The 12,101-nt window shown below is 38.0% G+C and overlaps 1 protein-coding gene across 3 annotated transcripts in view; it reads left to right on the top strand.

Annotated features, from left to right (window-relative positions):
* Positions 1-12,101, top strand: part of ITGBL1 (integrin subunit beta like 1) — a 213,114-nt gene that overhangs the window by 96,923 nt on the left and 104,090 nt on the right. For 2 of the 3 annotated variants that reach the window (XM_057708006.1, XM_057708008.1), the window contains one exon: positions 7,657-7,803. The exons of the other annotated variant lie outside the window; for it this stretch is intronic. In XM_057708006.1, coding sequence (XP_057563989.1) covers positions 7,657-7,803 — 147 coding nt within the window. The remainder of the gene's footprint in view (positions 1-7,656; positions 7,804-12,101) is intronic. 3 annotated transcript variants of the gene reach the window in all.

The raw sequence follows: 12,101 nt of genomic DNA, 5'->3' as shown, positions 1-12,101 counted from the left end.
TGGGACACAGTGAGAGAGCAGCACTGACATATATACACTACCAAAGGTAAAATAGCTGGTGGGAAGCTGCTGCATAACACAGGGAGATCAACTTGATGATTGGTGATGACCTAGAGGGGTGGGATAGGGAAGGTGGGAAGGAGCCATGGGAGGGAAGGGATATGGGGATATATGTATAAATGCAGCTGATTTGCTTTGTTGTACAGCAGAAACTGACACAACAGTGTAAAGCTATTATACTCCAATAAAGATTGAAAAAACTTTTTTAAAAACTTAAAAAATTTAAAAAAAAAGAAATAATCAGATTACATATAAAATTATAACTGTGATTTTCTGATAGGATGCTTTAAAAAAAATGGGGTACACTCTCTTGTTAAACCCACAATCCTGATCTTTAATCTGATTCTGGAGTGGGGTTGAAAAAAATAAAAATGACGACATCACACACGAGCTGGTCCTAGCATGAAGAGTAGGGCCATGAGGTGAAGATGGGCATTGACATTTCGGTTGACACTTGGATCCTTGTATAAGCTCACAATTTCTGATGCATGTTATTTAGGCTTAGAGTTACTACCATAGGTGGGGCAGGTGAAGGCCATTAAGAAGTCTCCTTGAAATCTGAAGTTTTCCACTTCGTCTAATCCATCCCTCCTTCCTGCTGCCCTATTTTCTTCTTTCTCACATTTTCCATTCTTCTCTATCCTAGGAGATTACAGAGAAAGTTAGGTGATTGGGCAGTTATGGTTGCATGGTTGGTGGGATTTCTCATGGGAAGAGTGTAGGAGAGAATTTGTATGTGGTCCCCATGCCGTGGGTGTAGACAGATAGGAGTGGGAAGAGGTGATGGAGTGATAGGCTGTAATTTGAACAATAAGACATCAGGCTGTGATTATGATTTTATTATTTACTTGTTGAAGTGAATTGAATGTGGCCAGTTCTCACAGACTGCCTCCCACACTTAAAATTAGAAGTTTAGGAGAGAAGAAACACATTAACAGAGATTCTGCTCTGTTAGATACCTAGCGAGTTTGTTCACACACCTGTTTCCATTTTATGTTTGCACTAACTCAGAGAAGGAGACATTATTATCTACATTTTAACAGAAGAGGGAAAGTTCAAAGAAATTAAGCAGCTTGACAAAGTTCACACTGCCCTTAAGTGTCATCTGAAAACACATAATAGCCTGAGTACTCATGTAATTTAATCTCCAAGTGATGCAAATAAAATTCTTCAGTTTTACTTTATTTTGATAAAGAAGAGCTGCCCTCTGGATGCTCAAAATTCTTGTAAAACTAAGCTTCTCTGAACATCATTCTGATCTGCGGCAGGCATCAATCTCTGGAGTATTTCTTCATTCTTACTAGATCTGTAGAATTCCATATATAATGCTTAGTGAATTATTAGTCTTCACAATTTTCCTAATTCCCAGTCAAAGTTGCACCACAGGAAGGGAGCCATGCAGTGGATTAATGAGTGTGTTAATACCTTAGTGATACGAGACGGAAGTACCCCAAATATGTGGATATTCTCTAGTGATTTATGCCAGGCTAGAGTGTAATAAGGCTCAGAAGAAATGCAGCTTTATTTTTAGCTCCCATTCTTGCCATCCTGAGACTGCTGCGCTTATTTACGTCCAAGGGAAATCTCCCATTGGATTATAGTTGGCTGGTTTAATTGACTTTCTAATTTTATTCATTCATCCCCATTCTATCCATTCACCTATTCAAAAATGCACTTGCATGTAAATATTTTGTGCCAAATGCATCATGAATATAGAGGGTGGGATACAATTTTTAAAACATGATCCCTACTCCCAAATAAATCAGTTGCATTTATTTCTTTTACTCCTAAATGTGACATGAATTCATCCATACACAAACATGACTCATTTACCCACAAAGACACGCACACACACACACACACACACATGCCTCAAATTTTGGCAAATTTTGAGTGTGACTAAAATAACAAGGGCATGACCAGCCATCCTGAAGTGTACCAACTGCTGTTACTTCAGTTCCGTGAGCTGCTTCCCTGAATTGACTTTCTGATTCTGAAATAACTTCTTTTATTCCTGATGGCTGTTTACCACTCTGGTTTATTTCCCTAAATCCCTTAATAGGAAAGATACGCTGCAGTGTGACTTTTCACTCTTTCAGCTTGTCCCTGCCTATCAAAATGGTGAAAATATAAGGTTAGTTCCGGCTTAGAGTTCCCTTAGTTTGGAAAGTGAAATCATTTGATACAACCATATTACGTCGGGAAATTTGTCTTTGTGGATTACCAAAGCATTAAAGAAAGAAATGGAAAGAAATGGTTACGTATATTCAGTTTGCATTGTCTTGAAAGGGAAAATAATATATCAAATGGATTTTTAAAAAAATAACAAGTACTGGTTAGATCTTATTCCCCCCAACTTCTTCCTCTTGATGGTCTTCATATTACTTTGTAAGAAGCTGCTTGTGAATATCAGATACCAGTTCATGAGCATTTTTTGATCATTTTAAAAGAGAGAGAGATCTCTGTGGAAGAAGAATGTTCTAGAATGGATGGAATGACTCTTGTCCTGGCTTGATGTTTCTGAGGTTAGATAGCTTAATGCAATGATTACAAAGGAAAAAAAAAGTTTTGGTGTCAGTACCCTCTCCTACAGTGTCCGGAGAGACGTTAAAGCTCCTACCTGCTCAGCGTGGCCCTGATGCCCTTTGATGTGTCCCTTGCTGCCAACTCCCTGCCCTCGTGATGCAGTTCAGGCTGTGATCCTGTTTACATACCAATGTTAAGCACCATGTTGTTCTTCCATTGTCATGGGTGTGTGTGTGTGTGTGTGTGTGTGTGTGTTTAAAGAATGCTCATAGGTCTTTTGAAAGCAATTCTCTAATGTACGTTCTGCATATTTGATATCAGGGATAAACCATAACATTCTGTATCTTTCACCTCTATTTTGTTGATCCTCTGCCTACAAAGTTTAAAGGAATCCTTGTTAGAATCAGTGAAATTAACTCCTGAGGGCCAAATATATATGTATATATACACACCTAGATTTGACAAACTAGCATTGAAGCATGACATTTCAGATCAGTGTGGTAAAATTCACTTCTAGTTCTCTCATTTTAAAGATAAAGTGAGATGAAGCCCAGAAAGGTGAACTAGTGACACATTTAGATGGAGGACATAGATCTCCTAATTTCTTCAGTTATGCTTTTTCCCCTATTTGTTTATGGAAGATCCTGATATAGTATGTTATGGCAGTCTAAAGGATTTTCATGCTAAGTAGATTTTATCATTTCTAAACTCTACTTTATAAATCAAAACCAAGCATTTTCATCTTCGTTTTATCACTGTAAAATGATTCCTTCTCTCTCTCTCTTTGGTGTAACTTTTATGCTGGAATTGAGAAACTATAGTAGTAACCTCAGAAGAGAAATTGCAATTTCAATTTTTGATTTCCTGTCTTTTCTGAAAGGCTAAATACCTGCTTCAGAATCTGGTATCAATACTTTGCATTTCTAACTGATTTCCTAACTCTACCGATGAAATATTATAAAAGATTTTATAAGAAAAGGTACGGTTTCATTTAAAGTGGGATCCATAACATATTTTTGACACTGTGTGACTTTGAGTTATTAAAAGATGTAGAACATATTTAATTTTTGTTACTGTGAAAGTAAAGGTATGTGGGGGTGGGGTTTGGGGTGGGATGAATTGGGAGATTGGGATTGCCATATATACATTACTAATAAGAAAAAAAAATCAAATTGTACACTTTAAACATATGCAGTTTATTGTATGTCAAAAAACAAAACAACAAACAAACAAAAAATGTCAAGGGCCAGTTACATTTCCTTTCCTACTGAAAAGCAGGATCATGTCTTTTTCCATTTTTCCCCTTTTTAATTTGTGCTGAGTCTTATTGATGTGTTAAAGATATTTCTACATTCTGAAAAAAAGTAAAGGTATGTTTATGTCTTAACTTGTCAAATTAATCTCTGACCAACATTTAGGCAATACCACTGTCGATGCTATTTTTCATCATGCTACACTAGTTATTTAAACCTTTTCTCTATTATATTTACATTTGCTTCTTCTGTAATCTTCATCGGGGCATTTGATTTAGGTATTCCTACTTTCCCAAAACAGTGAAACCTTCAAAAACATTCTATATGCCACTATTTCATCATCTAAACTGGTTGCCATATATTCACTGACTCTCAGGAATTTCTTTCATTATGGGTGGTTTACTTAAGTCATCCATATTTTCATAACCCTTCTTTCCTCAGCTTGAACTTGTTCAATGGATGTTGGCTTCTGGTGGCAAAGTGTAGGAGACACATAAGTGGATGATCTGAGGAGGAGCAGGGGCCATCCTGAACTGGGCGATGTTCTCCCACTTTGATGCTTTCCTCTGCAGAGGCCAAACCTTTCATCCCAAGCCAATCACAGCAATGACACGATCTCATCAGTTCTTTCCAGTGTGTACACAATCAACAGCATCTGGGTTTTTGAGAACGTCTTTTGATCAGATGAAGCAGGGACTAGGGTACAGGGCTGAGGCATAAGCACAAAAGCCTGGGGATCATCACGCACATGGTAAAAGTGAGGACACACTTTACAGCTTCTTCCCAACTTTATCTGGAGTTGGTGCTGCCTGGAGGTGACGCATACATTTATAGGAGTAATCCTTGAGAATGTACGTGATGTTGCATTAAATGCACAGGAAATAGAGTTGAAGACCTTCCAGGCCACATTTCCCCCTAGAGTTTGTATAAGTGCATAGAAATAGCAAAGGGACAGAAAAGTGAAGCTGAATAATATTAGGTGGGGAAAGCACAAGGATTAAAGACTGAATGAAGAAAACAGAACAAAAAGGAAGCAGAGTGAATATGAGGGCAGAAAGGGGAAAGAGTTGCAGAGATTTCTTCAAGTCTAGCACATCTGTACACTTTGCAAAATTTCTTAAAGCACCCACAATAAATCTGACTTCTTTTGATTTTAATTAGATCAGATTTTTAAAAACATTTATTTATTTATTTAGCTGAGCTGGGTCTTAGTTGCGGCATGTGGGATACTTAGCTGCGGCATGAGGGCTCTTAGTTGCGGCATGTGGGATCCAGTTCCCTGACCAGGGATTGGACTCGGGCCCCCTGCCCTGGGAGCAAGGAGTCAGTCACCTGACCACCAGGGAAGTCCCAATTAGACCAGATTTTAATTCTAGAAATCTCTATTGAGAGCTTCTGAGCATCTTCACGGATTTGTTTTTTGCCAGCATAATTTTTTTGATGTTGACATGCGAATGAACCTCAGATAGAAATTAATGACAGCCCTTAAACCAACTATAGAACTTGAGAACGTTCTCTTGCCAGTCCTTGTCTCCCTCCACACAGGCGTCCACATGCAACAGGATCAGACCCTCCGTGCCCGTGAACTCCAGGTGCCTGCAGCAGCAGGTGGCGTCCTCTCAGGGAGTTAAGGATTTCCCAGCATCCTCGCCTACTGGATGTTTTATTCTAACTTTCACAGCTATTTTAAACTTTCAAGAGTGAAGCTTTTTTTCCCCTTTCAATCCAAGTCTGTTTTTCAATTTTACTGTTGAAGCGTCAACTCGTCTTCCACAAATGACAGCATGTTCTGTACTTTGTCCAACATCCTTGTGTCAGATCTCACTGCCCTTGAAATGAAACCTCTTGTCAAAGAGAGATCAACTCAATGATGGGTGAGGCCTTAGAGGGCCAGGACAGGGAGGGTGGGAGGGAGTTGCAGGAGGGAGGGGATATGGAGATATATGTACAAATACAGCTGATTCACTTTGCTGTACCTCAAAAGTTGGTACAAGAGTATAAAGCAATTATATTCCAATAGAGTCTAAAAAAAGGAAAGAAAGAAACCTCTTGTCTCCAAGAATTTCAAAGCCACTGGCTCCCATAAAACAGCAGAATTGATTGTACTTTAAACTTTAAAGATTTTGTTTTAAAACCTGTTATTTATCTAAGCATTTGCAGTATAGCTCTGTTTGCAAATTTTGCTCTAAATTACAAAGGGATTGGGAAGATGTGTAGGAACTTCCTAAGCCAGGATAAATAGCGATAAGCCATGGAACCAACAACCTCTAAGATATATTTGCTAGTAAGTTAAACTGTTATCATAAAAATTCTCATATTTGAAGGTCTAAATGATCATAGTCACATATCATACGTATTTATTAGCAATCAAAATGTTTTCCTTTAAAGTGAAGAGCATTAAGGCAAAGTCTTATTATAAACAGCAATTTGTTGTATTGTCTCTGTTACATAGTAGGTGCTCAATAAATGTGCATTGAATTGAATTTAGTGTTAAATGAGAGATTTGGACTCTGTGATCCCTGATAGCTCATCCTCCTTTGACCTATGATTTTATGATTTGTTCCATGAAGAACCAAGTTTATAGAAAGTGAAAAGCTTCCTGGGAGGTGGATTGTCTGATACTTCAAACTCAAAAGACGGACATCTGCCCACAGATCTCATGGAATACTGATTAAACAGACCAGTCTTCACTGAAGGCCAGTTTCCATCCTGTGTAATATATGTTAATATCAGATGCCAAATACAAAATAACGTGGCTTTTCATCCATTAGCATAATACTTAATTTACTTAAGGAAAGTATAATCCCACTTCCTTTAAAATCCTGCATGCGTTTTTGGAGAAATTATAGAAATCTACTTTACATTGCATCTGTAATCATGAGTATCTGAAAGGTTATTAAGAGTTAGGAAAAACTCAGCTAAATTATCTTGCTTTCTTTCCTATTCCTACTTGGTTACATATGTGGGCTCCAGTGAATAAAAATAACAATAGCTCACTTTAATGTAGCATTTTGAGATATATTTTATACTTCCTGATAAAGGCGAATAGATAATCTGACTTAAAATGAAGAAACTAAACCTCAAAGATGTTGTCGTTTGACCAGCCCTACTCTGTAGGGAGCAGGGTCACGATTGGAACCTACTTATTTGATTGATAACCTGGTCTATTTCATGCTGTACCATATCAATACTTGTCACCGTTCTGTACAGGCTCTGTGTCCATGTAAATCTGATATCTTTCCTGACCTCTTTTGTGTGTAGGAAATTCATCTTTAAGGGTTGTGAACGCCACACAGGTCACTGGTTTTAAGAGTCTGTAGGCTGAGCTTGTCGTGTGTAGTAAAAAGGTAAATGAAAATAAAGTGTGCGGAACTCCAGAAGCTAAGACCCTGTTTCAAACACAAATTGTTTTCCGTTTCCTGCAGCTCTCCTCCACGTGAATTAATTGCCAAATCCATCAAATCCTCCATGTAGGCCCCAGCACACTAATTCAGTCTCATGCACTTGGATTTTGATAGGTTCCAGTTGACAGCCCTATGAATCTGTTTATCTGATCTGGAGTTGTTGCTTTCCTTAACCCTTCATGATCAATTAGTATAGATCAGGTATTTAAGAACACTGAGAAAAATGGGCTTTTGCCTTAATGTTTTATATTGTGCTTAACTGAGATCCTGACTCATGGGTGACATTCACTGTGGAAATGAAATCTAATTCTGACTTCGGTATTTTTTTCTCATATGTGCGTGTGTATATATATATGTCTCAAACGTATATACATATGATAATATATGTAAATATTACCACTCTCATTGTGAAGGTCACGGGCAGTGTAACTGTGGAAGATGTGACTGCAAAGTTGGCTGGTTTGGGAAAAAGTGCGAGCACCCGCGTTCCTGCCCGCTGGCGGCTGAGGAGAGCACGAGGAGGTGCCAGGGAAGCTCTGCCTTGCCTTGCTCAGGAAGGGGTAAGTGAGGGTCTTGGGCCTTGCCACCCACCACCTTCTAATCCTGTGAGTCGAATGAATTCAGTCCACATGTACCTTATTTTAAAAAGATGGCTGATAACTCATATGTACGGAATCTGAAAAAAAAATGGTACTGATGAACCCAGTCACAAGACAAAAATAAAGATGCAGATGCAGAGAATGGACTGGAGAACTCGAGATTTGGGGGGTCAGGGGGCGAAGGGGAAGCTGGGACAAAGTGAGAGAGTAGCACAGACATATTTACACTACCAACTGTAAAATAGATAGCTAGTGGGATGTTGCTGTATAACAAAGGGAGATCAACTCGATGATGGATGATGCCATAGAGGGCAGGGATGGGGAGGGTGGGAGGAGTCACGGGAGGGAGGGAATATGGAGATATGTGTATAAATACAGCTGATTGATTTTGGTGTACCTCAAAAACTGTTACAAGAGTGTAAAGCAATTATATTCCAATAAAGAGCTTTAAAAAATAAAGAAAAAGAAAAAGGTAGCTGAGATCCCTGAATGAGGAAAAATTAGTCTTTTCAGAACTAATAAAGACTCCAATATCCATGAGTCAAAGTACATGGAGAAATGTAATCTCTCTCTTTCTCCCTCTCTGTCTCACACACACACACTCACACACACCCTATCAGTGTACTTTAGCTTTGAGGTCTGTTCAATTTCCATGCAGTTCAATGCTACATTAAAAAAGAGGGAAAAAAAAAACCTGTGTGGATATTTGCTGAGAGCTTTCTGTATAAGACCGTCTAATTGTCCACTGACATTTCTGAAACTTAATAACATCCTATTAAGTTGCACTGTTGGCTTTTGAAAAAGCATTGTATAAACAGATAGCTCAGAATAAGCTTTTCTTGTCTTAGATGGCCTGTAGCCTCAGGTGTGTTTTTGGTGCCAGATCAGTACAAATTGGAGGAGAAGGAAGACTTCATCTAAGGGAAAGCTGGTTTCATTCTTTTTGATTTATCAAAATAAGAAATACAGTTTCACCCCTCACAGGAAAATGGCAAAGTTAATGTGAAATATGCTTTCAGAGGAACTGGTAATTGAAGTTATTACAAATTTTGTTCATGAAAGAGGAAAAAGAAAAAGATTTCCTTTACCTGAATGTTAGATCAGTAACTTAATTTTATGTTGCAGGGTTATTTTTTTTTTTGAAAAATGAATTTTTAAATTGAGATATAATTCAAATGTCATAAAATTTATTCTTTTAAAGTATAGAACAGAGGGTTTTTTTTTAGTATATCCACAGAATTACCCAACCATCACCACTGTCTCATTTTAGAACATTTTCATCATCACAAAAAGAAACCCTGTACCCTTCCCTGTCACTCCCAATTATCCTTTCCGCTCAGCCCCTAGAAACCATCAATGTACTTCCCGTCTCTATGGATTTGCCTAATCCGGGTATTTCATATATATATATGAAATATGTGTTCTTTTTGTTCTTGGCTTGTTTCACTTAGCTTAACGTTTTCATGTGTCGGCACTTCATTCATTTTGTGGCCAGGTAATAGTCATCTGTGTGGACAGACCACATCTGTTCATAAACATATCGGTTGTTTCTACATTTTGGCCATCGTGAATAACGTTCTGTGAATATTTATGTGCAGGTTTTTGCGTGGACATGTGTTTTTGTTTTCTCTTGGCTATCTACCCGTGAGTGGAACTGCTGGGTCACATGGTAACTCTATGTTTAACTTTTTGAGGTACCTCAAAACTATCTTTAAAGTGACCACACCGCTTTACATCCCCTCCAGAAATGTATGAAGTTTCCAGTTTCTCCACAACCTCACCATTGTTTGTTATCATATGTCTTTTTCATCACTTATAGTTTTTTTGGGGGGGTGGGGGCAGAATACTCCCAAAGTCTCCAAGGTTATTTGTAACCTAGTATTTTTTCATACTCTGATATTCACCAGTAACGATTATAAGGAGGAGGATAGGATATGGGTAGGAGGAATTTTTAATCAGAAGCACTTCTGAATTGCCCCATCTTTCATTAATAATCCCAGGCAGGAAGCAATGTTCTACTGGCATGAATAAAATGTTGTGATTATAGTGCTTGAGTAAGCTTATTATGCCCTTTAAATAACAAAGACTAAAAATCAGTATTCCTTGGGCTACTGGTATTTATTTATTGCTAAAAATAACAAACTATCTAATGGAAAAATAAGAAAACTTAAAATATATCTCAAACATAGTAAAGGACTTTAAATATATATATACATAAATGTGTATATGTATATATATTTGCCAGTGGCTTTTCATTTGTCTCAAAGTTTTTTATATAATTCTAGTGCGAGAGAATTATTTGTGGACTATATATAGCAATGTTTGATAAACTCTGACAAACACGTATTTGTCTCCTACCTTTCTAGAGATTCTTGTTATTTAGCTACCATTTTTAAGCAATAGCTTATTTTTAAAGTTTCTTTTATTAAGAAGGTGTTCATAGGTATAGAATCATATTTTTTATTTTTTTGTAATTCATTCAAGCCTTTTGAATCACTTTACAGATAAATATAAGCTTCTCTAGCTTCCTCACAGGGAAACAGAAGTATTGATGAGTGAAGTTATTTTCCAGGGAACCGTACAAAATATAAGAATTTTCAGAATGAAGACCAAGGATTTATGACAGGCAGCCAGTGCTCGGACCAATGGTCAGAGACTTCCTTTTTCATAGGGCTACACCTGCAAAGTCCCGGGCATTGGAGGTTTTAAAGCCAATGGCCAATATGAAAATTTTCAAAGGATTAGTTTTGCAATTTATGAATGACAACTGCAGCTGTGGTTACATGAGTGAGGAAAGCAATTACAAGGCCCATCAGTTCTCCAGCCGGAGAGCCTCAGCAGCTTGCCAGCTGGGGTCAGGGAAAAAAACAATTCTCCCGGTAGAATTAAATTAGATTACTTGCTTGTGCTGGTGATGACTAAGTGTGATCATTATGTCTTAAAGGTAGGGGAATAATTTAGAGGATCTCTTAAATTCTCTGTTAATTCCTGTGATTCCTTGATTTCCGCTCTTTCATTTAGTTAGATGACTCTCATAAAGACAATAGTTATGTACAGGGATTCATCCTAATTTCTGCTCCTGGGGTCGGGGGGATGGGGCGCAACTTTCTCAATTCTCCTATCAACATCCTGCTGAAAAATTTAAAATGGTTTATGACAGTCTACACATTAGTTTTAAACTCTTCTTGATTAAAAATGCATTTTTAGTATTATTGAGGTTCTCCTGAGTGTGAGTCTGGCTTTGGCTGGAAAATGTGAGCAAAGGGATGTGCCACTTCGGAGCAGAGGTTTAAGAGGTGATGAGAGATTTACTAGTCTGTCTTTTTCCCTGGCCAGGGGATATGTGGTGTTTGAGATGGTGGCAGGTCCATTCATCTGGGTCTCTGAATGAGGATGGTCAGCAGAAACCTCTGCTTACCCACCAAGGGTCTGTAACATGAGTGAGAAATAAACCTTTGTTGTTGGCAGTGGCTGAGATATTGGGGTTGTTATGGCCACAGGACTCCTGACTCATACTCTTTTCTGCACACAAAATTAGAGAACACAGCTAAACAAAGCAGACAAATTGAGCAAACACAACAAAAATCACACTTAAATCCAAAGAGATAACCATTACAAGAGTTGAGGTTTATGACTATATATGTATATCATATCAGTATCAAAATCTAACTCAACATAAATATAAATATCTATATATTTTATAAGCGATGTGTTTATAATATTCCATCCACAGCATTTATGGGCACTTATTTAACAAGTAAAATGCTAAGAGCATTGAATGCGGTATATTTTTTAATAGCCCCCAAACAGCAATGAGGCAGGAAGAAATATAATTCTTCATTTTACAAAAGAAGGCATTGGAAATTTGAACAGATTGCCATCTCATATAGTAGGTGCTAGAGGTGCACGTTTTAATACAAACTTTTAATACAGGCCCTCTGATGGCAGAGCTGTCATGTTAAATAATTTACTAACATTCCAGTTTTTTTGTTTTTGTTTTTGTTTTTTTTTAATTTATTGGCTGCATTGGATCTTCATTGCTGCTCGTGGACTTTATTTGTGGCGAGCTGGGGCTACTCCTCATTGTGGCAAGTGGGCTTCTCATTGCTGTGGCTTCTTTTTTGCAGAGCACGGGCTCTAGGCGTGTGGGCTTCAGTAGTTGTGGCACGTGGGCTCAGTAGTTGTGGCGCACGGGCTTAGTTTCTCCGTAGCATGTGGGATCTTCTCGGACCAGGGATGGAACCTGTGTCCCCTGCATT

This window comes from Hippopotamus amphibius, chromosome 14 (genome assembly GCF_030028045.1).
Source record: "Hippopotamus amphibius kiboko isolate mHipAmp2 chromosome 14, mHipAmp2.hap2, whole genome shotgun sequence".
NCBI lineage: Eukaryota > Metazoa > Chordata > Mammalia > Artiodactyla > Hippopotamidae > Hippopotamus > Hippopotamus amphibius.
The sequence above is the reverse complement of the archived record's forward strand: the minus strand, read 5'-3'. Positions and strand labels throughout refer to the sequence as shown.